Source organism: Panthera leo, chromosome E1 (assembly GCF_018350215.1).
Source record: "Panthera leo isolate Ple1 chromosome E1, P.leo_Ple1_pat1.1, whole genome shotgun sequence".
Lineage (NCBI taxonomy): Eukaryota > Metazoa > Chordata > Mammalia > Carnivora > Felidae > Panthera > Panthera leo.
The window spans coordinates 18,917,097-18,936,737 of record NC_056692.1 but is presented as its reverse complement, the minus strand read 5'-3'; the positions used below and the strand labels follow the sequence as shown (position 1 = coordinate 18,936,737).

Below are 19,641 nucleotides of genomic sequence, written 5' to 3'. Positions count from 1 at the left end.
GTGTAAATTCCACTTTTTTTTTTTTTTTAAATAGGGTCCACACCCGACGTGGGGCTTGAACTCACAGCCCTGAGATCGGCCCTGAGATCCAGTCACATGGTCTGAGCCAGCCAGGCGCCCCAATTCCATGCCGTCTTTAAGCGTTGGGCTAACGTGTATTATAAACTTCTCCGCTTGCCTTTTCCAAGGTACTTCAACTTAGATACACAGACAATGCTCCGGTCCCGGGGCTGGGGGTGGGGATGGAACGAGACCCAGCCGGACGCACAGCTCCTCCTCAGCAATCCAGCCTCGCCTAGGCTGGGGATGCAGCCCCTGCTCCGCTTCAGCCTCTCCCCTCTTCCTGTCCTGGCTGGTGGTTCCTCACAGAAACAGGGCGGGGCGCCGAGACCAGGCCGTCACGTCCCGAGCGTCGGGGGGCGGGAGCTCGGGTGGCGACGTCACGAGACCCCGCCCGCGCCGCCCTGCTATCTCCCGCGCCGCCCGCCATTTTGTCTCCAGTGTCTGGTTTGCAGTTGGCGGCGTCGGAGGAAGTGTCTTGGTCCGTAGGCTTGAGGCAGGGAGCGGGGTCTATTGTCTGTGTTTGACTCCGTAGTTTGGTCCGAAGCCTTCCGGAGCTTTCCCGGGGCAGTCGGCAGAGGCTGCCGCCACCGCCCCCGCCCCTCCCCTCCGTCCCCCGGTCCGGGAGGGACCGATCCCGCGTCACGCCCCTCAACGTTCGCGGATCCCTTCTCTGTCGTTGCGTCCGCATCGCGCCCCCGGAATCAGACGGTGCCCCATAGATGGCCAGCTTTCCCCCGAGGGTCAACGAGAAAGAGATCGGTGAGGAATGGGACGGGGGGGGGGGGGGGGGGTGAGGGGTGCTGGTGAGCCCGCGGGGGTTGCGGAGAGGCAGGGAGTCCCTAGAGGAGGAACAGTCTCGGAGTCAGAGGGAAGTCGGGTGAGCCGGGGCCAAGCCCTGGAGCGAAGAGGAAGGAAGCGGCCCCGCTGTTGGGTGTCGCCGAGGGGTAAATGGGGTCAGCGTTGATGGCTCGGCGGGAGGCAGTGGGCAGAACTTAGGGTCCAGGGAAACCTGGGCGCCGAGGGCCCTAGTGACCGTGTGGCCGGGGGCGGCACCCACCCCTGGGGACCCAGTTTCCTCTAAGGAGGTCTCCGCACTGCCATCAACCTGTCTCTAGGCTGGACGACTGGGGCGTCTAGTGGATAGGATAGGCGAGTGCTGGGCGAGTCTCGGGGACTCGAAATTTACGACGGGAAAAGTAAACTTGTGTGTTCTGAGCTGTAATGGAAGGGGAGGGGTCCTCATGTGTATCAACCACTCTTAAAGGAGAAATGCGACCGAAGAGGTGCTATCAGCCTGGAAAAAGCAGTGTTTTTAAAAAAAAAAAAAAAATGGCCTGGCGTTAAGAAAGGCGGCGGGTTCAGGGGAGGAGACTCAATTATCTTTCCTACACTGAGGAGCAGGGAGGAGCTGAATGGTTGGGTGGAGTGAGCGAGAAAAAGCTGTTGGATGAAAGCGCAGCCTGCAAAGGCTGCCTCAAAACGGGGCTGGAGACTAGCCCTGCCGCACTGAGGTCTGCGCAGTAGACACTGAAGGTTGTGTGGCGGCTCGGTTCAAAGCACCTCACGTTTAAATTCTCTCTTGGGGTAAAGTAACGGGAACAACTAACGGGGGGAGTTGGAGCTGTGCATTGATTGATATGCCTAGTAAACACCGAACTTACCAGGTCACGTTATACGCCTTAAATATGTCCAGTTTTTATTAAAAAAAAAAAAAACCAAAAACTGAACTTACAGTGTTAATGAAGTGAAAATTGGTGGGGCGCCTGGCTGGCTCAGTGGGTGGAGCATGTGACTGGATCTTGGGGTCATGAGTTGGAGCCCCCATGTTGGGTCTGTAGATTACTCAAAAAAAAAAAAAAAAAAAGTAAAAAAATTATAAAAAATAAAGTAGATGAAAATTGGAGGTGGCTACTTAGCAGAGAGCCTTTGCATTTCTCCGTTCGTCGGCTAAATGGATGCCTTAAAATAGATGGAGGAGGTATTTCTAGAGAAAGGGAGAAGCTGAAATAGCCAAAAGGCCCCTCTGTCCTGTGTGTGGGTTGAATTTTTACATCTAGAGACTGCTATCTTAGAATTCTGGACTTTTGTTCTCTTAGAGATAAGGTCGAATGGCAGGTTAGGAGGGGACTTTAACTCTGGTTTTAATAACTATTTTAGATATACAGAGGAAACAAAATCCATGCCCCATTTTTATTTTAACTGTGCTTTAAGTCTATTAAGTAGGTCCTGAAGTGGAACAGAGAACTCAGAAGTTCTTATTCTTAGTCCAGTGGGCTGCACCCCCGCCCCCATAATATCACAGATTTATCTTTCATTTATCTGTGTTTTACTTCATCTTGATGAACTATATTGAAAACTTTCCAGTCCTCTCCTAAGGGATGGATAGAGCTTCTGAGCATACGTGCATAAGGTAGAACCATCCACTAAGCAGCCTTTTCACTTAAAATTTTTGCATATTTAGTTAGGTCCCAGTGTTATTTCCTGGATATAATATAATATTACTAGCTAAGTGCCAAATATCTAAAAGAACTTTGGCCTTTTCTTAAGCTTTTTTTAAAAACCCAGTTTTTGTTTCTTTGTTTCTTTCTTTTGAAGTACCGTTTGGATACAGAGTTAAACACTCCTATCTCCGTGTAGCTCTGTGTCTATCAGTAAGGACTTAACTTTTCCCCTTTTTTCTTGGGTATTAATTATAGCTCTTTGGTTTCTCAAGTACTGAAAGAAGAGGCAAGATTCCTTGAGTGATTAAAGAAGTGCGATGTGACAGGGAGTGAGTGCCTGGAGCTACTGCCCTCTTTCACAAGGCACTACCACAGATCCTCCCTTTCTGGTTTTGAAATTGCAGGGAGGAATGTGAAGAAGGAGCTAAATCTGGTTCGCTTGGTTCAGCAGTGACTCAGTGTGTTACTACTACTGTACAGATAATGTAGTTTTGTATTTTATGGCTGAATTCCCAGGACAGGCAGCTTTTCCCTTATATAAAGTCATTAAATCATGGATTTCTTAGGATACTAACATTAAACAGATGCAGATAATAAAGATTTAACCTAAAAACATTTTTTAAAGCGCTTCATTACAACCTTGTGCTACTTGATAATATTTAAACCAGTGCTTGAATCATTTGATGCAAAGATCATTTAATATGCCTGTTAACAAGCAAGGAAACACCAAGGTAATTATTCATATAATACTCGTGACATTATGGCAGCTATTTATTTGGCAGTTTTAAAATAGTGACCCCAGGGGCGCCTGGGTAGCTCAGTTGGTTGAGCATCTGATTCTAGATTTCGGCTCAGGTCATGATCTCAGGATTGGTGGGATCGAATCCCCGCATTGGGCTTCTCCAGGCAGTGCACAGCCTGCTTGGGATCCTCATTCTCCCTCTCTCTGTCTCTTGCTTGCGCGCATGCACATATTCACAAGCTCTCTAAATAAATAAACTTAAAAAAAAAATAGTGACCCCATTTCTTGAATTTCTGAATATTTAAGAATAAATTCACTTATTATTTCATGGTCTTTGTTATTTGAACCAGTTTTTTAGTTGTTAATTTCCAGCCTTTATTTTGTGATTGTCAGCAAGGTAAAAGAAAAATAGAGTGATCTTAAAATATGGACAAAAAGAAATGAGTCTTTTGTGGGAAAGTTAGTCTTGCTTATGCTTGCCAAAGGAGTGGTGAGGTATAGTCTAATTAACCAGATGTTTTTGAAGTTGAATGCAAGGGCCAGTCCTCTGTTGTTTGAGTTAACACGAGTATACTCATCGAATTTAGCCAGGGACTTTCTCTTTACGATAATGTTTGGATTTTTTGGTTGAATTTTTTTTTCCCCAGTTGAATTTTAAAACTCGTTTCTTGGGGCACTTGTGTGGCTTAGTCGGTCATGATCTCACAGTTCACACGTTCTGGCCCCATATTGGGTTCTGTGCTGACAGCTCAGAGCCGGGAGCCTGCTTTGGATTCTGTGTCTCCTTCTCTCTCTCTGCCCCTCCCCTGCTTGCACTCTGTCTCTCTCTCAAAAATAGAGAAAAAAATTTTTTAAATAAAAAAAGTAAATAAAATTTTCTTCCCTTATTTGTGAACTTTCATTTTTCCTCCTAAAATTTATGGATTTTTTTAAAGATAGGTATGATTAAACAGAAACCTAAGTTATAAGGGAGGATTTAGGCAGCAGTTGCAAATTCAGGGTCCAGGCACAATGAACTACTGTGGTGAGATGTCCAAGTATGACTGTGGGCTTGGAGGAATATAAGCAGCAGCAAGCCCTTTCACAAATCACTTGTATGTTTCAAAAAAAAAAAAGAAGAAGAAAGAAAAGAAAAGAGAAAAGAAAAATCATTGTGCAGGCATATGAGGGTCACTGGTTTGTGGATTTTGTATTAAGAAAGTCATACAACTGCCTGTGAAATTAATGTCACCTTATGCTGTATTGATACAATCGAGGCAGGGGTAGATGGGGGTTCTGCTGCTTTGATTCAACCACACCTAAAGTATAGTGTTTCGTTCTGGGTGCCACTTTTATGAGGACCATAACTAACTGCAGTTTATCCAGAGAAGTGATGAAGGCGAAGGTGGGAAATGGACTTGAAACCATGTAATCTAAGGAATGATTAAAAGGCCTGTGGAGTTTAGCCTGGTGAAAAGATTTAGTTGCTGATGTCATGGCTGTCTTCAATATATGACTATCATGTGAGAGAGGATTAAACTCATTCTCTTAGGTCACAGTCAGGACTGAGTGGATGAGTAGCAAAGAGGAAGGTTTTTGAGTTATTAAAAGGGAAGTTTTTGGTAATGTCGGCTGCACAAAAATAGAAGAAGCCTTTTTAGGCATTCATATTTATGAATATCTTAGAAAATTTGGTCTCAGTTTTGTTTTACTTTTTTTTTTTTTAAATTTTTTTTTTTTTAATGTTTATTTATTTTTGAGACAGAGAGAGACAGAGCATGAATGGGGGAGCGTCAGAGAGAGAGGGAGACACAGAATCTGAAGCAGGCTCCAGGCTCTGAGCTGTCAGCACAGAGTCCGATGCGGGGCTCGAACTCATGGACCATGAGATCATGACCTGAGCTGAAGTCGGACGCCCAACCAACTGAGCCACCCAGGCACCCCAGTTTTGTTTTACTTTTTAAACCATAGTTCGTAGGCAAATGTATCAAAGACTTGGGCAAGGAAACATTGAAATCAGTAAGAATGGTAACTTCTACATATGCTTTCATATTCATTCAATAAATATTTACTGGTCACCTGTCATATACCAGGTGCTCCACTGGCTATTGGCAGAGCACGCATTGAGACATGAAGTGACACCTGAATGAATACATTTGAGGGGGTTGTATGTGTAAGTCTGCTCTAGCAATAAGTAGAAGTAGGGTTTTTTTTTGTTTTGCTTTCTAAGTGTATTTATTTTGAGAGGAAGAGAGAGAATCCCAAGCAGGCTCTGTGCTATTGCTCCATCCCACAAACTGTGAGATCATGACCTGAGCTGAAATCCAGAGTTAGACACTCACCTTACTGGGCCGCCCAGGCACCCCTTTATAAGGATATATGTAGTTTAGTTGCTGGGAAGTTTAAACCAAAAGCCTAAAAATACACTGTGTTGACCAGACAACCAATCACAAAATAGGGAAACAAAACTGGTAATAATTTATACCTAAAAAGGGAGAGTAGCAAAATTTGAAATCAAGACCAATCCAAGAGAGCATTGGTGATACACTGATAAAGATTCTTTTCCTCAAATTGAGGAAATTCTGGCCAAATTTGCGTGCACACATGAACAGGAAGAGCTTTTTGATCATGCTTCTTGTTAAATGCAGAACAAAAATTCTCTGTGTACTCTGGTAATATGCCAGTTTTTGTTACGAATGCTAATTTGAAGTACTCTTAACTAAACTTAAAATATATGAAATTTGTCCTTGAAAACCAAAAGAATTATTTCCAATTTGAGGTCAGTTTGTGACCACTAGTAATATGCTTGAGGACCACTATTTGAGAATCACAAATGTAATGCATTTCCTTTCTTTCTTTCTTTCTTTCTTTCTTTCTTTCTTTCTTTCGGGCAAGCACAAGTTGGGGAGGAGGGAGAGAGAGGGGCACAGAATCTAAAGCAGGCTCCAGGCTCTAAGCTTTCCTCGCAGAGCCCAATGTGAGGCCCAAACTGATGAACTGTGAGATCATCACATGAGCTGAAGTCATACGTCCAACCGACTGAGCCACCCAGGCGCCCCACGAATGTAAAGCATTTTAAAGCACTAGTTGGGAGGTTATACTAAACCTATAAGTCCCTTCTAGTTCTGGAGGTTTTTTGTGTGATTTTTGTGATGTGGTCCTGAAAAAAAAGAATATTCACATTTAAATAGACCATTTAATAGAGCTTTCCTTTGAGTAATGATATACTGTATTTTATAGTGGTTTGTGATTTTTGAAAGCTACAAACTTTTGGGTAAGTTTGTTTAGTCTGTTGCATTTTATTTTATTTTTATTTTTTTGTTTTAGAGAGGAGCGTGCCCAATAGCAGTGGAGAGGGACAGAGGGAGACAGAGACAGAGAACAGAATCCTAAGCAGGCTCCATGCTCAGTGTAGAGCGCAATGTGGGGCTCAATCCCACGACCTGAGCCGAAATCAAGAGTCAGATGCTCAACCAACTGAGCCACCCAGGCATCCCTAGTCTGTTGTATTTTAAATGTTAGCAATTTGCTGAAAACCTAAGGCAATGCAAAAGTCAGGACTTAGTAATTGTTAGCTCTGATATATTACATTATTATCACTTAACCAGTTTTTTTATTGAAGCTTTCTAAAAAAGCTTTCGGGTGAAGAAATGTTGGAAAATCATTTTATCAAAACTTGAAGGTAGTTGTTATCATTAAAGGGTCTTCACACCAAGGGTCTCCCTTCAGATGGTAGAAAGCAGAGCTCCTTATACCTTGTCTGCATAGAAGCTCAACGGAGTGGAGAGTCTCAAATTAATATGGAGGCAGTCTCCATTGTTGGTTATATGTGACATCCTATATATGTGTGTTTTTCTTTTAGTGAGATCACGTACTATAGGTGAACTTTTAGCTCCAGCGGCTCCTTTTGACAAGAAATGTGGTCGTGAAAATTGGACTGTTGCTTTTGCTCCAGATGGTTCATACTTTGCTTGGTCACAAGGACATCGTACAGTAAAGCTTGTTCCGTGGTCCCAGTGCCTTAAGAACTTGTAAGACTCTTTCCTTTTTTGTATTTTGTATTTTGTATCTCTTGGTAGGATTTACTATTTTCTGTGTGTGGAGTAATAAAAAGATATTGATAACGTAAGTTTTTCCTTGGTAGACTATTATAAATGTGTCTTAATCATAAGCTGAATATATGTATTGGAAAATTTGTAGGAAGAATTATCTGACCTTATACAGTGTAGAATATGTGTATTAAAAACCAGAATCATGGTTCCTTGGTAGTGTATACCTTGTGTTGTGCTAGGGCAGGTGACCTTTGCTATGTGACACTTTTCGGATTTCACAACATTTTATTAGATAACAGTGGTACATGTAATTGATCATGTAATTACTTCTTATGTACTTAAAATTCCTCTGCTTGGATTTATTTGAGTTTCAGTATTTTTGTTAAAAGTTTTTCTAAGATGTATCATATACTAAATTTAATCTCTCCCTGCTTTTTGTGTCTACTTGACCTTCATAGTTATATTCATTAGTGTCATAGTTACATATTGCTTTAGGTCTAGAGAGTATGGGAAACTACTGATTATTATGGGTTATTTTTAAGGTAATTTTCTGGTGTCAGTTTTATAATTATCAGGTTTTTGTTTTGTGTTTCGCTTGTTTATACTCGTTTTAGGTTAGCTAAAGGAGTCCTAATAGACATAGTGGTTTTGAGGAAAATTTTGAAACAAATAAATTATAAATTGATTATTGTTGAATTTAGTCTTTTTTAGCAACTGAGAATTTCTTTTGATCTGATTTTATTTGGTCACACCCTTGTGACTAATAGCAGCTTTCCCCCTTCTCATCTATAGGAGTCTATTGTTATTCAGTGTCACTGTGACAAATAATGCTGAAGTTATTTTAGCAAACATTTGTCATTATTTAGTATCTATAGAAGTTCAGAGTAAATAATAACTAGATTTCAGTCTGACCTTTTTTTCCCCTCAGTCTCTTGCATGGCACCAAGAATATCACCAATTCAAGCAGTTTGAGATTGTCAAGACAAAACAGTGATGGTGCTCAGAAAAATAAGCCTCGTGAACATATTATAGACTGTGGTGACATAGTCTGGAGTCTTGCTTTTGGATCTTCAGTTCCAGAAAAACAGAGTCGTTGTGTCAATATAGAATGGCATCGATTCAGATTTGGACAAGATCAGCTACTCCTTGCCACAGGATTAAACAACGGGCGTATCAAAATATGGGATGTATATACAGGTACAGAGCCATAGTTTTAAAAGCAAACCTGATTGTTTTATGATGCAGGGCATCTCTAGGCACTAGAAGATGTGATTTGAGGATTTTAACTTACTGAAAAGCAAGTATTGATGCTATGAGTGTGTCTTTATAATTGGCCTGAATATCATCTTCAGCTCGTGGTTTTAATTTAAGAAAATAGAGTTCTCACTGCTTGATCACTCTTCAGAGAATATTACAGCAGAAAAGGGCATGTATAAGGAACATTTAGTTAATTATCATTTATAAACTAGTAATTTAGTTTATGACTCAAATAGCAGGGTGTTTTCTTATATACTTTTTCAGTGATAGCTTGGAGGCTTTCAAGGCAAATCTGGTTTCAGCAATCATTGTCTAACCTTTGGAAGGTTTTAGTGACATTTTATCTGAAGTTTAACTAGATAGGTTGAAGTTAAATTCTTTAGGCAATTAAAAGTGAACGTATTGTTAACTAACACAGTTTCTGACTGATAGTATGTACTCAAAAATTTGAAGGTTTTTTTAAATGAGCATTAAAACAATACGGTAGAACACGGCAAGTGATACCAATATTGAGTGAGGATAATGAGTCAGTAAATTTGATTGGATTCTTGAAAAAAAAACTTAAGGAAAGCACATAGATTTTCATAGAAAACAAAACTCTTTCAAGTACATTTTTTCACTGATTATTTTTGAAAATTTAGATGGTTATTTGATAACATTTATCTTCTGGGGAGCTTGACATTCTGTTAGTAATCCAAAGCCAAGGGAAATTTTGACTTTATATTTAAAATCATACTCTACAAAGATTAAAAATGATAATTAAGCTTTCCTGATAGTAAATTAACTGATTTACACTTCAGGAATTCCCTTTAAACTTCCCTAAAAAATTTAGGCTTTGCTTTCCTGGAAATAATCCATTTTAAAACAGTATAAAAATAGAGACTCTTTAAAGGTGATAGTAAAAGTGCTAATAAGTCACCTTACACTTGATAAACTAAGGAGGTGCCAAGGATTTCTACTTTAGATTTTTTTTTAATGGTGAAGAGCCCTATTTTAAAAAAATAGAAGCTGATAAAATTACTAACATTGTCTTTTTCCCCTTTTCCATTGCATTTAGGAAAACTCCTCCTTAACTTGGTGGATCATACTGAAGTGGTCAGAGATTTAACTTTTGCTCCAGATGGGAGCTTGATCCTTGTATCAGCTTCAAGAGACAAAACTCTGAGAGTGTGGGACCTGAAAGATGATGGTATGTCTTTTTTCCAGCCTGTGAAACATAATGAGTTTCTGGAGAGGTGGCGATCATCTAGGGCATTCAACTTTCAAAGTGGCATACGATCAAAAGTTTCCTTTTCTCTAATCATTTGGTCCCTTTCTCTGTGTAGATCGAGCAAAACCATAAATGTAATCCAGAATAGGAGCCAGCAGTTACTCTGAACAACATATTATTCAGAAACTAACCACACAGATCTGTATCAACGATTTGAGGACAAAATCTGGGTCAGTTTTAGGATTTTGTATGAACTGGTCTGTGTTGGTTTATTTCTTTCATCTTAGGGAAGGTTATTAACTTCCTTCATTTGCTTAGCAAAAAATTAAGTAGATTTTGAAGTTACAGACACATAATTTAGTAATCAAATCAAATATAGATTAAAATATGATTTATACACTGGAATCTGTAATACCTAAATGCTAATAAGCATAATAGTAAGTTGGATAGGTTAAGTAACAAATTATCAAAAGTAAAAGACTTGCTCTCCAATATAATAAAAGGTATGTTAGTGTTAACTACTCAAGTTTTTCTGAAACTTTGTCAGTTGCAGTGCTTACAGAGTTGGAGAGTTCTATCTTATTTGAGAGGACCAGAGATGAGCATTTCTTCCCCCTTTTTAGCTGTTAATGAAAGAGATTACAGTTTTGGCTAACACCTTATACTTAAATAATATGTTTTAGGGCTCTACTAACCTCAAGCTGGAGGTCAAGGTCTTGCTCAGAGGTGTTGCAACTTAAATGTAGTGGGAGACAAAACCCTCAGGTTTGGAGACTCGTTCCGGCTGATGGGTAATAACCATTGCCTGATAAAAATCATATGCTAATGTTACCAAACCATGACGGACCTCCTCTGCATTTCATCATTTGCTGACTGCTCAGCTGTTGAGAGATGAAGAGATTTCTCAACAGTTGTAACAGTAATTAAATTTTTATTTTGTTTTGCATATTAAATACTGCTTACTTTCTCAATACATTTTCAGTGTGTGCATATGTTTTAAGAACATAGACTCAGTAAACTAACCGTAAGCTCAAGAGAGTAGGGACTTTGTCTTATTCACAGCTGTATCCTCAGTGGCTGACATACAGTAGACATTCAGTAGGTATTTGTAAAATTAAGAGTTAAAATCTACGTAGACATAGTTGTGTGCTTTAGGTCTAATGCACGGGGGCTTTGGAGCGGAATGTAGTTATCAAAAAGGAAGAAGGATGAAAGGTATTTTGAAGGTGTTTCTCAAGTCTCAGCCTTGAAATGTTGCAGTTGTTTCATTTGTAGAATAAGGGGCTTAGACTAAAAGAATTCTGTCTTCGTAGATGAAGGGTCAGGAGACTTTTTCCTAAAGGGCCAGATGGTAAATATCTTGGGCTTGTGGACCATGACATCTCTGCTGTAGTTCCGTCTGCTGTTGTAGTACAACAGAAACAGATGGGCATGATTGTGTTCCAGTAGAACTTGACAAAGACAGGCGACTGGTGTAGTGTCCAACCCCTGTTACAGATAAATCACTGCCACTGTAGAAGCTTGCGATTCTGTGATTCTGCCATTTTTGAAATGCTACTCTTTGGAAGTGAACTCTGGGGTTAACACCAGTTATTTCTTTTTGTTCAGGAAACATGATGAAAGTATTGAGGGGCCATCAGAACTGGGTGTATAGCTGTGCATTCTCTCCTGACTCGTCTATGCTGTGTTCAGTGGGAGCCAGTAAAGCAGTATGTATCAAAGTTCTTGGACATTCATTGTGAATTGGATTATAATGTGTGCATAATCACTTTAAATCTAAGTAACCTATTAAGTCTGCTCGGTGTCATGAATATCTTAAATGTTTTATTTCATGATGGGGAAAATTTGCATGAGGGAAATTAAATATAGTTACTGATTGTGGAGTGAGAAATTGGATTGCTTTTAGTTAGAGGTAATATTCTTAAAGTAAGGGATATGTCAAATTTATGTTTTTCTAAGATCTAGGAAAGTTTATGCGATATAGAAGAGATCTAGTCCAAATGTTAAGACATTCCCGCTAATTATTTTCTTCTCTGTTGTTCTATTTTTTTGTCCAGTTTGCCGTTTAAAAAGTTTTGAGTCCCAGCTGGTCCTGGACATTTAACTGAAAAAAAGTAACTTAAAAATCTAATAATAAAAATAGCACTCGTATATGTCTAGAGTGAATTATAGATGAATTGACATGGTCTATCTTGCGTAGCATACCTGTAGACAGATTAAGTATGAAGTGACTTGAGAGGGTTATGCTTATTGATGAACTCTCTTTTAGTTGTCTACCAGCTCTGACTTAGTATAGTGCAGGAGATCTTATTTAGCTTCAGATGTTTATGAAAATTGTTGAAGTCCAAATACATGTGATATTCACAATACACTGAGTTAATGGGGGGTGGGAGGCTGGTTATAAATGCATTTTATTTAGCCAAGAAGTATGTTAAAATGATAGTTGCAAATGTTGGAAGTTTAGAAAAAAAGTATTCAGTTCTTTAAAAATCATAAGAAGAACAAAGCTAGATATTGACATTGCTATTTTAGGCTGTGTGTTTTCCATATGCTTCTTGCTTTCCCTGTCACAGGTGGTGGCAGCAATATTGGTGTGATTGAGGTTATGCTGGCACCACTCGCACACAGGCGCACAATGGTGTTAGCTGGGCAGAAAGAGTGGCATCTCTGGCTACCGGGCTGGGGGCGACCTTTACCGTAGGATGAAGTAACCTTGCATTCGGCTGCAAGGTGTACTGTACGTACACAGGTGCTGGTCGATGTCCACTTTCTGCTTTTCTTTCTTTCTTTTTTTCTTTTTTAAAGTAATTTCCCCCGCAGTGAAACCCACTGACTCCTCCAAGTAAATTGATCTTCCGGTCTCAAGGAATTGGGAGTCTGACATGTGAAACCAATTTAATGTAATGTCATTGGCGTTCAGATGGTTTCTCTGTGCTATTTTTTTGGAATTCTTTGCGATGTTAGAGATACCTTAAGTCTTTGATCCAACTTAAAATTCGTATTTATTTTTCTCTGGAAGTAATGTATTGTGTCTGTGCAGAAAAAAAAGTAGCAAAAAGGATTGCTTTACTCCAAGAGGAGAGATTGTCTTATTAGGATCGTTCTAAACCTCCAAGCTCGCATTTAATGTAACTAGACTGAAGTAAACGTTCGAATCCTATTCAGAGCTATTCTGCACAGTCTAAGTTCTGGTCTTATACAATTGAAAAGTATATGTAAACTTGTACTAAAGTAATTTAAATGTTTTATAGTTTAAATGTCTAATGATTGTGGTCGGTTTGGGAAAAATAAGATTGGCAAATCTTGATTCACAGACATGTTGTTAATTGTAATATTTTCATAAATTAGTTTTTTCATTTCATAATGTGGTTTAACATCCTTGTTGTTTGCCAAAGAAATTTCATTTGGCTGTGAAAATTCTCTTTGCTTGCAGTATCTGTTTCTCTTCCTAGGCTCACGTTGGTGACCCAAGCCTATTGTAAACAAGTGATTATCTCAAAGGGAGATGCCAATGGAGTAACAATTTGTTAACATTACATTTTCTGTCTGTATATTTTTTAAAAATTTGGTAGTTTCTGGAAAAAAAAAAAAAGAAGGGGGTTTGTAGTACTTAACCCTATTTACTTCTGTATATTTTAGTTAATTAGTTTTTGGAATAAATGGATTTCAGTATAACTTTGTGGTTAAGGTTAAATTGCATTGCCTTTTTTACGTTTAGGCTTATTTTTAAATTAACATTTAACAGAAACATTTGAAATAGAATTTGCATGTCTACTTTAATTAACTTAAAGACTGATTTTAATCTGACTATGACACTGAGCATATTCTTTTAATTATTCATAATTTATAATGTTTAATTTAATGTAATGTTAATTAAGCGTAGCAGTTGTAGTTTAAGTTGTGCCATTTTGTCCTCTGTGTGTCTGAAGGAAGCTATAACATTTGCCTTTTTATTGCAGGTTTTCCTTTGGAATATGGATAAATATACCATGATACGGAAACTAGAAGGACATCACCATGATGTTGTAGCTTGTGACTTTTCTCCTGATGGAGCATTGCTGGCTACTGCATCTTATGATACTCGAGTATATATCTGGGATCCACATACTGGAGACATTCTGATGGAATTTGGGTGGGTGCAGCATGCATCAATTGTAGTCTGTAATTCATCTCTGGCTGTCCGTATAGCTTTTAAGAAGTTACGTGAATGATTGGAATCACTAACATGTTGAACCTAAAATTGCATTTTGCCATAATTTTTAAGTTGCAGTATTATTTAAGTCCTTGAATAATGCAAAGCTGTAGATACAAATTCTAAAAATAAATTTGGCTGTCTTGATACAGATCGTGTTATTGTCATGTAACAAACAGCATATGACTCTGTAGAAGTGGTCATTATATTTAGAGTTTTATGTCAGGGAAAATAGTTGAAACTGAAGTTGGAGTTAATCTTAGTGAGTTAAACCGCATTGTAAAAAGGAGATTAGTAATTCTTCTAAGGTTCCTTTCATTGAATATGAATCTATCAGCTCTCCCCAGGCTCCTCAGTTGTGTTCGTTGAGGCCACTTTAAACATTCAAAGACAGATGTACTCTGTACCTGGATAGTTTTGCTTCTTGAAGTGACCCTCATTTCCACTGAATACATGTATTTGACCTCAGGCACCTGTTTCCCCCGCCTACTCCAATATTTGCTGGAGGAGCAAATGACCGATGGGTACGATCTGTGTCTTTTAGTCATGATGGACTGCATGTTGCAAGCCTTGCTGATGATAAGTAAGTGTGTGAATTACAATTTGACCTATTTATTATTGTCTTTTAAAGATTTCCTTTTATCTTTCTACTTAATGAAAACATTTTCAAAGCTTAAAAGAAAAAAAAAAAAGCCTTTCTGCAGTGTGGGTTTTAGTGTCTCTTTCTCTAAACAAGACTTGGGGAGATGTTGTGTGTCTTAAAGAACATTGGCCTGAACTCAGGTCTTGATCTCTCAGTTGATGAGATCAAGCCCCGTGTCAGGCTCTGTGCTGGCAGCATAGAGCCTGTTTGGGATTCTGTCTGTCTGTCTCTCTCTCTGTCTTTCTCCATCCCCACTTCTCCCTCCCTCCCTCCCTCCCTCTCTCTCTCTCTCAAAATAAATAAATAAAACATTAAAAAAGAAAAAAAAAATATTGGCCTGAAGCGTATCCAGGTGCACTAAAGGTAATGCACGCCTTCCCTGTGCGCCTTGTTTGTTAACCAGTGTAAGCAAACTGGGGAGATTTTTTTTTTTTTTTTTTTAATTTTTTTTAACGTTTATTTATTTTTGAGACAGAGAGAGACAGAGCATGAACGGGGGAGGGTCAGAGAGAGGGAGACACAGAATCCAAAACAGGCTCCAGGCTCTGAGCTGTCAGCACAGAGCCCGACGCGGGGCTCGAACTCACGGACCGCGAGATCATGACCTGAGCCGAAGTCGGCCGCTTAACCGACTGAGCCACCCAGGCGCCCCTGGGGAGATTTTTAATGAGCCCACAGATTTTTTTTTCAGTAATACCTTGTAAAGGTTGAAGCAGAAGGACGTTTTCAAAGTGGAATAAATGGTAAAAATGGTGATTTGTGTCCACTGCAGTTGAGGCTACAAGATGAGATGGCACACGAGCGAGATGCACTGCTGATTGGTACAAAGCAGAAACTAGATACAGCCATTCCGTTTTCTCATGCTTTTATCATGCAGTGTGCAAGGATGCAGCAGTAAGCAGTTTCAGAAATTCAGAAAGTGACTCATTATCATCTTTCCAGGACATTAGCAAATGTACAGGGAGAGTTTTTTGGGGTTTTGTTTTTTTGTTTTTTTGTTTTTTGGCCAGCAGTCACTGTTTTTCTGTTTGTTCAGATTTTGAATGTCAGGTCTCTGCTGTTTGTAGACACACTCTACCTATGTGAAAAGGCTTTTTTTAATGCCTTGGAAAGAGAGTAAAACAGATCAGATATTAATTGAGTGTAAAGAGAAAGATTCCGGTTGTGACCATTTCAGATCTGAATACGTGGAAGGAGAGGTAGCCATGCATTATAGTCTCTTAAGTGTCAGTTGGTCCAAATTACCAATTGGTATAGGCTAGAAAATATTTGATAAAACAAGTTACAGTAATTGCTTGCTGCAGTGATGTGATATGTGCATGTTGTGTGTATTTTGTGACTTGGAACAGAGTGCCATTTGTATCTGAATTATAGAAGTTGCTTTTACTTTAAATTTCCTGTTACTCACTGTACAATTTATTTCCTTTCTAGAATGGTGAGGTTCTGGAGAATTGATGAAGATTATCCAGTTCAAGTTGCACCTTTGAGCAATGGTCTTTGCTGTGCCTTTTCTACTGATGGCAGTGTTTTAGCTGCTGGGTAAATAGAATTTTCTATTCTCTTTAAGAGGCAATTTAAGGTGGCTTTTGGTCAAAGCAGCCAGTATTTTATTGTCATTAAATCTTCCAGAAGGGCTCTTTGTACTACTGTTACTTTGTCATAGAGGAGATCGTTGGTTAGGTCTTCTTAATTAGGTTTTAACATGGGGGCACCTGGGTGGCTCAGTCTGTTAAGTGTCTGACTTCGGCTCAGGTCATGATCTCATGGTTCGTGAGTTCGAGCCTGCTTCAGGTTCCATGTTTCCCTTTCTTTCTGCCCCTACCCTGCTTGCATTCATTCATTCATTCTCTCTCTCTCTCTCTCTCTCTCTGTCAAAAATAAACAAAACATCAAATTTTTAAGTTAGGTTTTAATGTGTAGCTTATGACTCTCATACACAGCTTTGAATGATAGTTGTTGGAGTTGTAGGATGTTTAAATACATGTACATGTGTGACTGAGCTAATGATTTCTTTTGTTTCTGTTTAGGACACATGATGGAAGTGTGTATTTTTGGGCCACTCCAAGGCAAGTCCCTAGCCTTCAACATTTATGTCGTATGTCAATCAGGAGAGTGATGCCCACCCAAGAAGTCCAGGAGCTGCCAGTTCCTTCCAAAGTGTTGGAGTTTCTCTCCTACCGCATTTAGAGGGCTCTGTCTTCCTGGTGCTAGGGACTGACCGAGCACATGTGACACAAACCTCAAGCTTGACTGACTTCAAGTATCTGTTTTTCAAGGTTTAGAAGATTTATTTAATTTGATACATTCTTGTAGTGCATTTTGGTCATTTGATCATATTAAAATATTATTTATAGACTATAGGAGAAGTATTTCCAAACATATCAAATGTAAATTTTTTTTTAAAGTTTAACTGTGAAAACATATACATACATGTATATATTTAGATATAAGCTGCTATGTGTTGAATGGACCCTTTGCTTTTTTAACTTTTAGTTCCAACATGTATATATTGCTTCAGTAGATCCACAATGTATATCTTAGCTGTAAAGTGGAAGGATTTTTTTTTTTTTTTTTTTTTTTTTTTTTTTTAATTCTGGGCCACTGAGTTAGATGGTAAATATTGGCTGAAGAAAGCTGAATTTCCTCATTAAAAAATGCAAATTTGGTTGGGGGGTGGAGGTCAGACCTCCAACCTACAAGTAAAACCCCTAGGGAAACGATTTTGTTTTCCTTAGGAACGTTATCCACGAGGTAGAATTTGAATGTGACATAGCCAGGGTTATAACTAGGAAAACGATGTGTGTGTCCTGTCGTGGCCCCGCCCCCATAACTATTGTTGTGGGCCTTAACTTTGGAAACCAGCTTGCTACTTTAACCCCGTGGTGTAAAGTATTATAAATTTTAGTCCATTTGAAAAGTCCATCTACTGTATTATTGCTAAATATTTTGTTGTTTATACTAAGGGACAATTTTAAGACCGTGGTATTGCTTTTTTGTTTGTTTTTTGTTTTTTGTTTTTTTACATGTATCATATGTTTCTGCAGGGGGTGATAATTGGTGATTTGCCAAAGAGAAGCAATACAGTATATCTGCTTTTGCCTTCTGTTATTTATCGTACCTGCAGATATTAAGAATGTATGCATTATGTAAAATGCTTGATTATATATTTTTGAGTTTTTTAAATTAAAGACTTGTAAAAAAAAACCACTCTCACAAATGTTTCTTCTGTGTGTGGGAAGGTTCACTGCTTTTGTCTGTCTCCGTCGGGAGCCTGATGAGGCACCACAGCAAATGAAGCAAGGAGGCTGATGAGTAAATAGTACAGGTACCATCCCTGTGCCAGTTCATGCCTCGTGGACGCAGCAGCTTTTATGTTGATGTGTTCTGGGAGAACTGCTGTGATTATTAATGCTTTCTTTAAAAGCACAGAAAAGCTTGGGGCGCCCAGCTGCTCAGTCGGTGGAGCGGGAGACTCTTGATCTCTCAGGGTTATGAGTTCAAACCCCGCTTTGGGGGTAGAGAGTACATAACGTGCATACATACAATTTAAAAAATAATAGAGAAAAGCTGTAGAACAAGGGAAAATAACTATTGAGCAAAAGAAAACTATAGTCTTTTAGGGGGAACCAACAGCCTCATAGTAAGTCTATCTCGTTAAAGTAGCCAAAGGAAAGTCTAGTGACGTGGGCCTTTTGAGGAGGTGAAATAAGCAAAACTTTTATTAGCCACGTGTGCTCTCGAAGACTTGTTTGCACCGAGAAATTATTTGAAGGTTCTTCCAGTTGGCTCTGTGAAGGGTGGAAGTTATAAATTTGAAAGCCAGTTGAAAATGTGCCCAAGTTGCTTCTTGAGAATCACCTATCTTACAAAAAGTAGCACAGAAGCATCTTATCTTTAAACCTGTTGTGATTTTTTTTTTTCAACGTTTTTTATTTTATTTTTGGGACAGAGAGAGACAGAGCATGAACGGGGGAGGGGCAGAGAGAGAGGGAGACACAGAATTGGAAACAGGCTCCAGGCTCCGAGCCATCAGCCCAGAGCCCGACGTGGGGCTCAAACTCACGGACCGCGAGATCGTGACCTGGCTGAAGTCGGACGCTTAACCGACTGCGCCACCCAGGCGCCCCCCTGTTGTGATTTTTTACTTCAGAATGTGTCTGCTTTATAATTTGAAAATGATAAGATACCATTTCTTATTCTTGACAACATTAAATGATTTGCTCTCCAACCAACGTATGTGATCAAGTAAAAGTCGCATTTTTGGAAGATGCATTCTCTGAGAAGGCCAGATTGCTTACTACCTCTTCATGTGAACATCACAGCGCCAGGGTGAATGGAAGATTGTGGAATGTAAGTCACGTAGAAACAGACTTAAATTTTCCATTTATCTGTGGAGACAGATAATAACAGGATGATACTGCTTCAGACTGAGTGACCCAAGGAAGGTAGGGAAGATGTGGTTGGGTCAGATTCTAGCGATGCTATTTTATCGGAATGATACTGCTTTCTCCCATTTGCCAGAAGCATGCCATTCGGAGAACTGGCAAGAGATCATTTATGTTCAGATGTGATTTCCTATCTTAGTGCCCACAGGGGTGCCTCGCAGTTAGCAGCCATGCTATCTTTTCACAATTTCAAATGATTTAAAGCGACACTTGAAGACCTGTAACTTGATCTTAGGTCTGCAAATCTTGACTTTATGATGCTTGATGTCCTCTGCCTACTTGTGCCAAAGTAAAGTTGGATTCAGCTGGTTTGTACTGCCCTCAGGGCAACAAGACAGCATTATGGCAGGAGCATGCTTCTGGGTTGAGGCAGTGGCCGATGGGTACAGAGGACTTGGCTCTCAGCCAGCCAGCACAGGGATGAGAAAGAGACTGAGAAGCCAAATATCGCCTCTCAAGCCAAAAACCGGAGAGTGAATCCAGCCATCAGATTTATCAGAATGAAGGTTTGCGGGCGATAAAATTCTGACCAGTTTCTGGCCTAACAATGCATTTTAACTATAGAATGTATAGATTATAATATACAAGTAATATCTACAATAGAGTTAAATATAGTT

The 19,641-nt window shown here is 39.5% G+C and overlaps 1 protein-coding gene across 1 annotated transcript; it reads left to right on the top strand.

Annotated features, from left to right (window-relative positions):
- The first annotated feature begins 469 nt into the window (after positions 1-469).
- On the top strand, positions 470-18,526 carry WSB1 (WD repeat and SOCS box containing 1). The gene is made up of 9 exons (XM_042915416.1): positions 470-822; positions 7,088-7,256; positions 8,206-8,474; positions 9,592-9,723; positions 11,353-11,453; positions 13,704-13,876; positions 14,406-14,519; positions 16,011-16,118; positions 16,607-18,526. Exons 1-9 carry the CDS (start codon positions 783-785, stop codon positions 16,764-16,766), a joined length of 1,266 nt encoding a protein of 421 aa, XP_042771350.1. The 5' UTR covers positions 470-782; the 3' UTR covers positions 16,767-18,526.
- The last annotated feature ends 1,115 nt before the right edge of the window (positions 18,527-19,641 follow it).

Coding starts and splice junctions, on each gene's coding strand:
- WSB1 (XM_042915416.1), top strand. CDS start 783: ATGGCCAGCTTTCCCCCGAGGGTCAACGAGAAAGAGATCG. Junction 9,724..11,352: donor GTGGGACCTGAAAGATGATG/GTATGTCTTTTT, acceptor CTTTTTGTTCAG/GAAACATGATGAAAGTATTG. Junction 13,877..14,405: donor GACATTCTGATGGAATTTGG/GTGGGTGCAGCA, acceptor ATTTGACCTCAG/GCACCTGTTTCCCCCGCCTA.